The 14,627-nt window shown below is 36.7% G+C and overlaps 1 protein-coding gene across 1 annotated transcript in view; it reads right to left on the bottom strand.

Annotated features, from left to right (window-relative positions):
• The window catches only part of Rme-8 (receptor mediated endocytosis 8), a 328,909-nt gene that overhangs the window by 75,182 nt on the left and 239,100 nt on the right, over nucleotides 1–14,627 (bottom strand). The window contains exon 43 of the mRNA XM_089253740.1: nucleotides 951–1,056. Coding sequence (XP_089109866.1) covers nucleotides 951–1,056 — 106 coding nt within the window. The remainder of the gene's footprint in view (nucleotides 1–950; nucleotides 1,057–14,627) is intronic.

Here is a 14,627-nt window from a genome sequence, read left to right as displayed (position 1 = left end):
GCCCAGCCTCTAAAAGTGTTTTTAGTTATAAACAATGCTGATTATGACCATTTCTACTCTCATATACATGTGTACATATTATTCGAAATTTGAAATTCTAAAAAATATCTGTGCATTAGGCCTGTATAACCACACAAAATTGTGTTACTTTGAGCTGAATGGCTTAGAGATCACAGCAAAATATGCAAAATTTTGGTATCCTCATCCCATACAATGTTGTAGCATAATTTTTCTCAATTATATATATTTCGAACTTTTTAAAAAATATATTTCAACGAATAAGGAACTAGTGATATGTAATAGCATTTAAAACTCTTTACTGAAAAGCGGAATTTTTGTGACATGTGCATCAAGTTCATAGATACTGTAGTTCTTTTTGTGGGTTTACATATGAGGGGGTTAAATTTCAAGTTGATTAATTCACATTGTGAGAAAAAAGATTTTACTAAAATTGTTGTCATAGGTCTCTATGTTAAAAATTTTATTATTTCACAATCTAGAGGCAAACTATTGAAGCTGAGACTTAATTAATTTTTTCTTTAAACAGTTCAGCACTTCTAGATTGCATTTCTGCACTCAAGTCAGAATTGTTGAAAATCTGATTTACACCACTCTGACGTTGACCCCCTTATATTGTGTATGGCAATAAAGAGATTTTTTCACTCGCTAACTTAAATTGGACAAAAGAAAGGAAAAAAAGATTTCAAACATTATCTCCTTTCCTATTTTTAAAATGTGAACGAAAAAGTTTATACTTTGAGCAACTTTTTGCAGCTGAGGTACGAGATACATCCCAGTCAGGTGAAAGTAGACTGAGATTTCAGTCTCCTGCCTGTGATGTGTTAAGTATAACTTTTATGATATAATGCACTATGAATACATTTAAACACAGTTGTTATATTTTGTAATTTCAAACAGAATAAACATTTAAAACAAAGAAATTTACTTACTATTTGATTGAGGAAAAGAGTGAAGAATCAATAGGAGGTAAACCAAGACATTTGATGCAGAAATGTCAGTTACACATTCCTGTGTTCCTGTAACACCCGCAATAACCTACAAAATATAATAGATATGAATAACAATAAATACTAGCAAAAATACGCAGCATTGTCTGGGGAAATTGGTAAATGCACCAAGTAAGACAGCTGAAAACCAGAAATGGTAAACACTGTAAATGTCTAATCGCAAATTTTACAGACGAGCAAAAAACAAGTATCAGGAGCCATAGACCAACATGTTAAGCGACATCTACTGACAAGTTTTTCTACTAGCCACCTCGTTGGGCAATTTGCCTGTTGTGGCGTTGTATTTGTATTTGTAGAGTGAATTAGACACATCATTTCCCAGGTAGGCAAACATGGTATTTAGGGCCCGTTCAAGTACTACGTAAGCAAATTTTTAGCCATTTTTGACCCCCCCTCCCCCCTTGTCAGCAAAATTTCATCATCACTGCCCCCTACCTCCTAACGTATAATGGTGGGATCAAAAACGTACGAGGGAGGGGGCATAGGAGGTGTGTGCGCCTCCACCCAGACAAAAAAAATTTTTTTTTTTAACACAACAAAATTTAAAATTTGTAAATAAATAAAAAATTAAAATTTCAAAATAAAATATCTTTATATGTTATTATAATCAATTTCTGTAAATTTCAATGCTATTTGAAGGATGCTTTAAAAAATTCATTGCGACCCACCCTTTAAGCCATATACGGTAAACCCTTGACCCGCAGAACAAATGTGGTCCTGAAGGTTATCTGATGTGGCTTGCCCCCCCCCCACCACCCTAAACCTAATTTTGTAAAAATGAACTTAGCAGCACATTTACAAATCGCTTAAGTGACCCGTGGCACAATTCCAGAGCATTTAAGTGGCCCATGGCATAATTCCAGAGCATTTAAGTGGCCTGTGGCATAATTCCAGAGCATTTAAGTGGCCCGTGGCACATTTTCAAATCACTGAAGTAGGCCCGTGGCACATTTTCAAATCACTGAAGTAGGCCCGTGGCACATTTTCAGATCACTGAAGTAGGCCCGTGGTACAATCAAAGATCACTTAAGTAACCCATGGTACATTCAAAGATCACTTAAGTAACCCGCGACTCAGTTCCAGAACACTTAAACAATTCGTGGCACATTTAGAGATCCCTTGAGTGACATGTGGCACAGATTTAGACACTTAAGCGGTCCCCAGTGCGGTTCTACATCACTCAAGTTACACGCGTAACATTGCCAGATTACTTAAGTAATCCGTGGCATAATTATGGATCACTTGAGTGATATGTGGCACAGTTCCAGAGCACTTAAGTGGCCCGGAAACATTTCCAGAACACTCGAAGAATCCGTGAAACATTTAGGGATCATTAAAGTGGCTTTGTAGGGGACTTATCAATAGGTAGAATGTTAGTTCAGGTGCCCAATAACTATCGAACGGTTTTTTCAATGTTTGGTGCACAGAATAAGAGGCCATTAAGAATATTTCATATCTTCATAAAGGGTGGTTGATAACATAAGCATCATACAAATCCCCCTACCCCCTTGTCATCAAAAGTCAGGAAATCGGAAACCTCCTCCCCCCTCCCCATCGATGCTGACAAAATACTTGAATGACCCCTTATTACGTTTTGATGCAGAATTATTTTTTTTATACTTGATGCATTTAACATTTAGACTTTCAGTTATCATTTTACAATAAGGGTCAATCATACCTGAGCAATTCTTGAAAATTTGAACCCGTTCTCATTTTTGTGAGCCCCCCTCCTCTCTTGAGACCCAGGTAGGTCCATGCATTAAGACAGCACATCCAGGGCTGCTTCCTGTATGGGGAAAGGGGGCTTTCTTTCTTAGCAGCTATACAGGCCGGCCAAATTGTTTGTACAGCAGATATCTCTGTAACCATTGACTTCACAAACATACTTTCAATTAACCCTTCGACAGTTACGCATATTCAAAGAAAATCTTCTGAATCGGGAACACGATTTTACCAAAATCCTTTGAAAAACGGCAGGGCCTCTTGAGGTAAGACGATGCCTTCCCCCAGTTGTCAACAGTAGGGTGCCGAATTTTCACCGATAGGATTCCTCCCACTGCAACAATAAGGCCAAAAGCATGAATAGGTCTTTTGTAAGTTGACGATAATAGCCTTACTGAGTGTAAAAGGTCCATGAAATTCAGGAAAGAAGTTTTCCGTCAGTGAAAATTCTTCTTTCCTCCTGTTTCTTTGACTTCTCACAAAATTATTCACATTTATAGTGATTATAAAAATTACAGCAATATCATCGGATCAAAATCTGCTATACTGTGATATTCACATAACATTCGATTAAAAATAATTCGATTACGTATCACTGTATGGATACATCTGATACGAATTCGTATGCAAAAATGTATGAACAATAGCTATAATTTTCCGTAATGGAGCGGTGTCACATTTAACCTTTACAGTCAATTTTTAGCTCAAATTAGCGGCCAATTCTATGTCTAACAGCCTATCCGACAATTTTTTTTAGTACTATAGCTTCGATGATTCTAATTAACTTTAATCAAAATTTTTGCACACCAGAATATGGATTAGTGTTCAATCGGTAATGTTATGAAATTTTTAAATAAACCAGAAGCACTACAAAAGGGTGGAGCTGACACGACTTGGGGTCCCTAATGATTCTCATCATTTTTTTCATGCCATAAATTCACTTTGAAAGGGGCCCCTGAGCGCAGGGCAGTGCTGTCTTAACGCATGAGCCGGCCGGGAGTGCAGACGGGGGCCCCGAAAATAAAATCAGGTTAAAGTTTTCGAAAGTAAACATGTAGAGGGCTCTAGAAAGATCACTTTACCTGAGGGCCCATGACACTCTTAAGGCGATCGTGACTAGGGGCCCGGCTTCAGGATAGGGGGAAGAAGTTAAGTTGATTTTTCATAAGTTGGTTTTATTCAATTTTTCTATCTCAGTAGGCTGATACGAAGCTTCTGTGTGCCGGTTACGGTTGTTTAAACGAAAACCTTTTTTTCTTTCTAGTCACCTTTCTAGAGACTGCACTTACACATTAAAGCGGTTTCTTCACCAGAAATCACGTCAATTTAATTGAATATTTATGAGAAATTACAATACATTACTGAAGTTTAAATCAAAATCATAATATGCAGCAAATGATTTTTCCCCCCTTTCAAATCATTATTTTCGATAATGAAGTGAAATATATAGTCCTATATTTTTAATTTGTATGGAGAAATTCAAATCCATAAACAGAAACAAAAAAAAGTCAATATGATATATGATATGCAATAGCCTTTGTGGCAGTGCTCCTCAAAGTGTGCGTCGCGACAAGATGGAAGTATCGATATGTGTGTGTGCCTATTAATGCTTCGAAGGGATTCTTTTATGAATGCACATTACCTACTAAAATATCCCAGGGAGCCACAGATGAACCATGCGTGGGGCAAGGGAATTGCGAGTGACAAAAAAAAATGTCCATCACTAATTTAGTTGATACAGTACTGTGATTTTTGAGAAGAACCACCTCAAAGTGCATAAATAAGCACACAAATCAATATCTCGAGCTCGCCACTATGCCTCTGTGAGTCGTGATGAACCTTCGGAGAATGCTATATGAGTATGTATCCATTGTTTGTGTGTGTGTGAGATCGGGGGTGGGGGAGGTCGTGCCCACGAGAGGTAGTCATCTCACTTATCTAGCCTGACAACGGATTGTTAATCCAGGCATACATTCATTAGCTATCGAAACAAATTGTGATCGGTTATGAAAACGTTCTAGAAGAAAAATACACACAAAACATCTTGGTGTATGAGAGCCAACTGAATTAATATTCAATGAATAGAAAGGACTTGGTGGAAAATGAATCAATGAAACGAATCTGATGCTTCCACGCATATTACCGAAATTAACAAAGAAAACTATTATACGTTTCCACCTGTAGAGCAAAATATCTTGAGTAATCCCAGCTTTAACAATGCTGGGATTATCGGTTACCCATTTTTGGTACAAAGTTTAGATACGCGAAGAATTCACGCTAAGGCGTGTATCGATCGTCTTGAAGAAAAAAAACAGTGCCATATTATCTTTGCCATTGTCACCTGTTATCAGGACTAATGAATCAAGAGCTCATTAAGACTCAAGAATCAAGAGCTCATTCAACACCCCCAAAGAAAAGGGAGGGTTATTTTGGGAGTGTTGGTTCAATATGGATGAAAGTATTTAGGGGACGGGGGAACGCGAGCTTATAGAAATGAGTACATATTCGTGAACAGTTCTGAAGAAAAAGAGGAAAGATATTTCTTTTCTTATACAAAAGTATGTTCGTTAATGAAGACAATACATGTCTATTAATGAGAATATAAGCATCGTCTCGTTTTTCTCAGTTCGGTTTTATACTGTGTTTGCTAAAAGAAAACAAAAATGTGTGTGTGTGTGTTGGGAGATATAATTTGTGACCCGACCAAAAATAAATAAGAGAAATAATTTTTCGGACAAACAAAAATTAAATGACAGAAATAATTTGAGGACCGGTGACAAATAAATAAATGAGAGAAATAATTTTCAGTTCTGCTGACGGGTAAAATAGAAATAAAAACCAATATAGAGACAGTAGTATATGTAGTAGTATCTATGTACTGTATTTAATATTAAATTGAAAATCAAATCGAAAATTACGTAGCGACTATATGAATTGGGCGAAATGTTCCATGAACTAATAAAACTTTTAATTTTTTCCCCCATCTCTCGGTCATTTTGCATGTATACATGATTTTGTACTGTAATTTTTTTAAATACCAAAAAAAAGTTATTTTTTACTGATGTACATCAAGTATTTCAACTTGTTTCGACATCTCTTATTATTTGGTGCCCTGTGCAATTGTACAAGTCACACTGCCCTAAGAATGCCATTAGCCTTATACTGTTCTGGTGGCCTTTGTATATTATTCACGGTATTGCATCGTCACCTTTACTTTATTGGAACAAAGGATCCGTGAAACACAAAAGGTTTAGAATCCTGACTTATTTTATTTGTTTTAATTATACCGGGACATGGTCTCAAAAAGGTTGAAAACTAGCACACCAAACCTGAGTTATTTTTAACTCAGCTTTGTAACACATTAAAATATATTGTAAAATGCGTCTATAATAATAATGAAAGAATGTTTTTACTCTCCGTCCCTGCTGACAACACACACACAGCTCTCATACCACTGATAAAATTCCATTCACTTTCAATACATGTTGTATAGACTTATGGATAAGTCAATGAATAGAAGAATTCAGTATATACTTGTGGGGGGTTATTTACACAGGTTTCTGTGAAACGGTTTATCTACTAGAGAGGTACACATCTATCTGACATTTTCTTTTTTCTCTCTTAATGCACGGCTAGTCACATACAAATACGACTGTACAAACATTTCCTAATTTAAAAGAATTCCAATTATCCGGGATTATTCTTGGATCCGAAATTTTCTTTCAGCACTGTACATAAAACATCGTTTTATATACAGTGTTGTGTAATATTAATTAATTGCATCTCAATATTCCTCATTCTCATATTATTTTGCTAAAATTAATGTTACTGTAAAAAGAAAAGGTAAATTTTTGTATCATTTTTTACTTCATAAGGCAAATTTGCAGTCTTTCGGGGCATATTCATTTTTTATAGAGCATTTTGTATCAGTTTTCAGGTCATGAAAATCCTAGCACTAATTATAAGCATACTTGCCAACTACAATGGAATTTCCGTAGTTTCTACGGATTTCCACCACAAAATATGAAACTACAGTGAATCGTGAAAAATTACGGAAATATGGTTTTTAGAAACTCTTCTCTTCTTTTGTTCAAGGATTTCTTTGACCTCCATTATCCTATTGTGTACAAAATGACGTCACACAAAGACTGCACTTGCGAAGAATAAATATCAAATTAATAACAAATCAACAATTGACCTAAAAATGTGCAGTTTACACTAAGATAACTTATCATGCCGGTGGGTAACTAGGCTGGGGCAACCAGGGCCCTCTCTGAACTTCCTCCTTGAGAGAGAACACATAGTAATGTGTTATATTTTTTTTACAACCAACATTCCCCCCTTATATTTATTACGTCATCATAATATTATAAATTATAATGCAATTGTAATTTCTATAATTATTTTGATACAGTAATACCCCAACTTACGCTACCAAAAGTTGCGTGATTTCCTATGAAAAGTTGCATGTTCTGATATATTCAAACTTAATCACGGTATTAATGCTGAGATAGTAAAAGTAGAATGTATGTAGTATGTTAAGTAAAAATCAAGTAAGAGTTGTTTTATTCGATCACAACACCATATGTAATGAAACTACATCGATTTCTGGGAGGCTACAGTGCTCTTCAAGAAACGAGTTTTCTCAAACACACAGTTATAAACATATTCCCAAATACCACACCCACACACGCACAGAGAGATTTCGCTATTCAAGATAACTATAGTACATAATAGAGAGAACACAGTGTCTTTATTCATGTCTACTTGCTGTATTATGAGCCAGTGAAGAGCTGCCTACAATGAGATCAGTATTACTGAATACAGAGGGAGGAGCTCGTCAAACAGCATGGGTGACAAGTCTCACAAAGCAGCTAGGGGAAGGCACTGGTCTGACCAGGACGTGTTGACATGTCCTAGACCGTTTTCGAGAGAATTTTTTGGTCGCGTCAACACGTCCTTGCCTGTTTTCGAAAGAATTTTCATGATGCGTCAACGCGTCTTCGACGATTGAAGGGTTGAAAGAAGTTTTCAAATAACACACCACGCAGTTACTTAAAACCTCAAAAATTTGAGGGGTCGTACACAAAAAAATAAATTAATTAACTATTTAAACAGTCTCTGTGTGCTCAAAAACCAATTATAAGATTGTTGTTCTCTCTCTCCTGATGCAAACAAAAAAATTCCATGTGTCTAAGAGCAATATTCACTGACATATTCAAATTTGAAAAATGGAGGAAATATGGAAAAAACAGCATTAAATGTGGAGAAAAACTGTTTTACTCTTATTTAGAGCTGTTTTTCCTCTAACTTTCCTCTGTTTTTGAATTTGAATACCTTGGTGAATATTGCACTCAGAAACATGTAATTTTTTTTTTCCATAGGAGAGGCAAAGCAACAACATTCTAATTGGGTTTTCGAGCACACAGCGGGATGGGCAGTGTAATATATCCAGGGAAGATGTCATCGCTATGCTATCCATACAAGGTTTCCAACAAGATGTTAGATCTGATCATCCATGAATGGTCTCATTCAACACACTCGAGCTCTAAGATTGAGAATCATTGCCTTTGTAGTCTAGTGGTATAGGGCAGTGTTTCTCAACCCCCGGGAAGCTGCCCAGTACCGGGCCATGAACTGTTTACACAGTTTCATTTTTTCCCATTTATTCCACATTAGTTGTGTGTATGACTGGGCTTCCACGCACAAAAACGAAACCAATAGGGCCATGGGCTTCTAAAGGTTGAGAACCACTGGTCTAGGGCACTCACCCGGCAAAGTGAGGGGACGAGGAATTTTCTAAAAGTACAGTTGAATTTTCTTTTTTTCCTAAATTCATCTTTGCTTCAGCCAGCTTGTTGGAAACCTTGAGTGTAATATATATTTATCCGTTTTTCCTTTCATGATATGTGCTTTTATACTACTACACTGGAGTGCTGTATTTTGGTTATATTTGACATCCATATTTTTTATGGGCATCTTTTTTCAGCCACCTCGATGGGCAATTTGTCTCTGTTGCGTCATTTGTATTTTTATTTTCAGACTAAATATGTGATTCATGTTTAGTGAGTGCATAAAATCGACTGTAATAGTACTGCAGCTATAATGAAAATTTATTTTTCCTTCATCTATGTTATTTCAGTTCCAAATTATAATTGATACCCAATATTAAGTAAAATGAATAAAATGATTATTGTCTCTATAAAAAAATGTTTTTTTATGCTAACAAAATAATTTATTAGACAGTGTTTTGTGTATATTTTGTTTCTCTACCATGTTTTAGCCACAAAAAATAATCACTTATATGAAATGATGCTATTACAAAACAGTGACACAACTGTGAAATAAATGTGTTGATCAAAGTTTTTCAACTGGTGTGCCCCGAGAGATTTGTAGTTTTGCTGTACAAATGTATGACAGCTATAATTCAGAAAATAAAGAATAGGAAAAGTTAATAAATGAAAGAAGGTAGCTATTGAAATATTGGCTATGGACATAACATGTAATTTTTATCATTTAATGGAAGAAATTTGAAACATAGCAAAAAAAACAAGGATAGAAATACTTTTGTTCTAGTTATTAAATGTATGTTTACGTGCAAAGCAATCTTTTCTGTGTTTAACACTATCGAAAGCAAAAATGCATTACGAATAGAAAATCTAACAAGAAGACTAGAGTAAGTATATGCCAGCCTAAAATTCAACCTGCCAAAGCAGACATTCAAAAAATATGTTAATTTGATTGAATTGAAAGTTGAATTAATTAAATAGACAAAGGAATTTGGATGGAACTTCTGGTACATGAATTTTAATTATTTTTGCTACCAATGACAACAAATTACTTTGTTTTAAGTGTGACTGAATATTGAAAGCAAAAAAAAATTACATTTCATATGAATTTAAGTGATGGAGAAAGGCTATTTTTCACGATACAGTCAAAGATCGTTTTTATAAATTAGACAAACTTAAATTTCGTAAAAGTATCGTAAAATCAGAAGTTCATACACGGGAAAGATGCTCAAAGAATGATATATTATTTGGAACCAGAGGACTAGTTGGTAAAAATTTGTCGGTTCGTAAAATCGAACATCAACTGTAGAAACACATTGGATCCAGATATAGTTTGACGTCAGATGTTCTACATCGAATTGCGTTGCCTAAACCATGCCATTTTTTATGCTGTTTGATGTAATAATGCAGCATCAAACATCATTGAGTTCAATATTGTTTGCCATCGGACTCTCTACATTGAGCTATATAAGAAAAACTATGTAATTTTTATATAGTTTGATATTGAAAAAAGACATCGAGCGATATCACATTTCTATATTGATCGATATCTAAATATGAAATCGGACGACATCAAGTTGGATATAGTTTGATGGCGAATTCTCTACATTGAGCTATAAAGAGAAAATGATATTTTTGTCGTTCAATATTGGAATATGATGCCAAATAATATTTTATATCATGTACATATAGTTTTTGTAATTGCATTTTTAATTGGGTTGCTGTATTTCATAAATATACGACATCCATATTTGTTATGGGCATCTTTTTTTCAGCCACCTTGTTCGGCATTTTGCCTTGCTGCCTTATATTTGTATTTGAAAACTATACTCTACGTCGATCTGTATCGTTGTGCTACTGGGAAATAGTTAGAAATTTAATTTGCGCGAATTTAAAGATATTATTTGAGATCCCACTGCGTGAAGCCAGTAGAGTGGGGTTTGAATTTTTTTTTTTTAATTCAGAAGACCACCTTTAGAGAAAAAGGCAGGACTGGAGTTGTGAAGTGACCCAGAAAAGGAGTATTGGGAGGGGGAGTGGGATCGAAGGAGAAAACAGAAGAGAAAGCTTGATTAAATTTGGAGACAATATCAGGGGGGAAGTAAGGTCTGAGTTCGAAGTTTTAAGTGAGGTGGTGTCAGCTGATTTAGGGTGAAGAAAATTTGGGGGATTTGTTTTAAAATAGGTAGGCAAAAAGTTAGTTAGGTAACTGGATTTTTGGTGAAAAATGCGATCTTTGATTATGAGTTGAGACTGAAATCTTCATTCTGAGAGGGGGAAGAGTCATTGAATTTGAGTTTAGAGATATAAAGGCAAATTTTTCTTTTCAGATGGATAATATCCCAGTTGATCCATGGGTTTAGAAGACATTGTGAAGGAGCATTTGGTAGGAACAAGTGGCTTTGTTTTTTTCATTAACAGCTTTGAATTTACTCCAGAGAAGTTGAATATCATTAGAGGAAGATGTCGAGATGAAATCAGGAAGGTGGGTACAAAGGATATTTTGTATGTGGGGGGGGGGGGGTAGTTGATCTTGATAAAATCGAGTTTTGTGGCGAATTTAAAAAGGGGATGGTGTGATGAAGGAAGTATAATAAAAGGAATTTTGAAGTTGGAACAGCCGTCAAAAATAGGAAAATGACTGACAGGGGATTTTATTGGAAACAGCTATTAGGTCTAAAGTAGAGATTGATGTGGTTGGATATTCTAGTAGGATCTACGATAGTTTGGACGAGGTTAAGTTTGAGGAAAAGGTCAAGAACTCTATTGCTAATTCTGTAGTTTCCCAAGGGACTGCATTTTATGCCAGTCTATTCCAAGTAGATCCAATCGCCTGCTATAATTGAAAGTGTGAATTATAAAATCCACCCAGAATTGTTTCAAGTACTATGAAGCCACGAAGGTCCGAGATGGGGGTATGTAAAGGGGAAAAATACCCATATGAGTGCAGTATAGTATATATAACAGTAGAACTGTTAAAGACAAGGGCAAAGCCCCTACATGGGTATTTCTATCTTTACGAAAGGTAGAGAAATTAGGTGGTAAGAATTTGGTGTTGCTGATATTGTTATGTAACCATTTTTCTGTGACAGATAGAGAGTTAGGATTATGGGCTAGAAGGATGGATTCGAAAGAATGCATTTTATTGATTATGCTTTTTGTATCCAATTCTGAAGGTTTTCTTTTTTTTAGAGTGTTACATGGAAATTTAAGGAGTGACGGTTTGTGGGGTTGGACCTAAAGGGTAATGGACAAAGACTGAGGAAAGTCAGAGGATGGGACAATAGTTCATTGGGAAAAAAATTAAAGAAAAATACAATATATATATATTCACAATATTCTACTCAAACTACTGGAATGGGTTTGGGAAATCAGGATATTGTCATTAATGCTGGGATCTCAAATGTATTTGATGTTGCTGACAAGGGCAAAGTTACGAGAAAGTTTATAAAAAATTATAAAAAGTCTTTGTAACAAGATGGGCATGAAAGAAACACTGTGTTGTTTACATATGTCCTGTTCAACCAAACAGGATGTATGGTCATCATAATTGAAACCGTGACTTTTTTCAGGTAAAGTATTGAATTAATTGCTTATTTTTTATCAGAAACCCTAAATCCTGATGTGATTACAGCTGTGTGCACTGTATTCACATCTGTTTTCTCAATATTAATGTTCACTGAATATTAATGTTTTGTTATCATATTAGTGCAGCATCTCTAAAAAAACTTACATACAATGCAGTTCTAGGTCAAATTTCATTTTACCACTCAACTAAGAAACCTAGAACACATACACTGACAGAAAATGAAATCTCAACACCAAGGAGTTGTGCTAGATAAACGAAATTTGGAAGAAGTGTTTGCACATATAAAAGATGACGCTCATTCAAATTTGGCACTAGACGAATAAGAGTGGAGCTAGTTGCGCCACTATGATCATGCAACTCATGTTTGCTTTAAGTATGTGATGTAAACTTCGTGAGCGTTATTTATCATCCGCATTGGACGTTATGAGCTACGTTTGAGTCAAGAATGTCTTTAAGGAGACGAAAAAGGCAGTATCATCAGCTTACTGAGTTTGAACAAGGCCGTGTAATAGGATAACGAAAAGGTGGATTTTATTTCCGCCATATTACGGAAAGACTTGGTAGGGATGTATCCAGTGTGCATTATTATTGGCAGCAATGGTCACGGGAAGGCACTGTCTCAAGACCGGAGTCAAGCAGCACACAGGACACTACTGAGAGGGAAGACCACCGTATTCGCCGCAGGGCTGTGGCGCATCCTGCAACGCAAGAAAAGTTACATTCCTGGTTCAATTGATTACTTTGTGTATTCCAATATTGCACCACAGATGACAAGAAAGAATTAACACTTTTTGCTTTGTTTTAAAACATTTATTTTAACATTTCGAGAATCAGATCATACACAATTAATATTTCATTCAAACTTGGTTATAAATATTAGATTTTTCGTTAAAGTTCTTTTAACAACAGTTTCTAGAAAAAGCTTCGATCTCACCAATTACGTAGCAACGGACCACTGTCACAAGAGCCAGACGATTCAATTGAGAGGTTTGTCCCAACCATCACTTGATGATGTCACCGCGGCATCGGGAAAGCAGGCGGCCAACGGCATCTCAGATGAACTTCCATACCAGTAGAATCGATGTATTCCCATTGGATCAGTAAAGTAGCAGCCATGTGAAGAAATCTGATGACCAGAGTTGGCACATGATGTTGGTAGAAGCAATCGGCAACCTGGCGGAGCTTTGTGTAAGTCCGCTACTCAATCAACGGTTCATAACGATGCAAAATGCGATGTCCGGCGTACACCTGGTCGGGCAAAACGCTTTAGTAAGAGCAGTTCAATGCATTGGTGATTCGGTATATTTGCGCCGTTTCCAGCATACGGCCGCTATTTAAAGGGCTATTCCCAGTATCCCCTGCTTCACCATCGAATCAGGATGCGCGATCTTCTGCGTGGAAAGGCAAGTGCTATTTGCATAATATTCAGAATAAAAATACAATGACATGAAATCTGGCAGTACTGATATGTAAAAAATGGCAGCCGATCGACGAAAGTCTACAGCGGAACAGTTCTCGGAAGTGAATTAAAGGTAAATAAGATTTAAAAATGACCAGATCTAGGACTATTCCGCAAGGTACAATCCTACTGCATCTGCAGCAGAAATTAGAGCTTCTGTTGTCCCCAGAGTGACACAGTGAACTGTAACAAATCGATTACTTGAGGGACACCACTGAGCCAGATGGCCTGTAGCATTCATTCAACTAACCCCAAATCACTGCCATCTACGACGTCAGTGGTATCAAATTAGAGCTCATTGGAGGGCGGAGTGGGAATCTCTTCTGTTCTCAGATCAGAGTTGTTTCTGTCTTGGTGCCAGTGCTGGTCATACATTGGTAAGAAGGAGGTCGGGTGAGCGTGTGGAACCAAGCTGTCTGCGGCGTAGACACATTGGACCTACACCAGGAGTCATGGTCTGGGGAACGATTTCCTATGACAGCAGGAGCACTCTCGTCGTTATTCCTAGCACTTTGACAGCAAATTTGTATGTCAGACTGGTGATTGAACCGGTTGTGCTGCCATTCATGAGTAGTATTCAAAGGGGGTGTTTTCCAACAGGATGACGCTCGTCATACCGCTGGTATCATCCAACATTCTCTACAGAGTGTCGACATGTTGCCTTGCCCTGCGAGATCACCAGATCTTTCTCCCATCGAGGACATATGGGACATTATTGGAAGACAAATCCAGTGTCATCCCCAGCCAGCATTAACCGTTGCTGATTTGACTGACCAAGTGCAACAGGCACACACGGCACCTGTATGACACAATGCATGCACATTTGCAGGCTTGCATTCATAATAGTGGCAACTACAGTGGTTATTAATGTACCACCATTTCACATTGGAAATGCATTTTCTCGCGCTTACTTTAACCTGTGTCCATAGGCGTAAAGTTATTCAAAATGTTGGGGGGGGGGGTTCAGTTTCAATATAACGAAACCGTGTTTATACGATGCGCCGTATAAACAAAGTTTGTACGCTCATACAGGTCAAAAC

This window comes from Pholcus phalangioides, unplaced genomic scaffold (assembly GCF_987345545.1).
Source record: "Pholcus phalangioides strain wild (caught in Gottingen) unplaced genomic scaffold, Ppha-v1.0 ptg000039l_1, whole genome shotgun sequence".
Lineage (NCBI taxonomy): Eukaryota > Metazoa > Arthropoda > Arachnida > Araneae > Pholcidae > Pholcus > Pholcus phalangioides.
The sequence above is the reverse complement of the archived record's forward strand: the minus strand, read 5'-3'. Positions and strand labels throughout refer to the sequence as shown.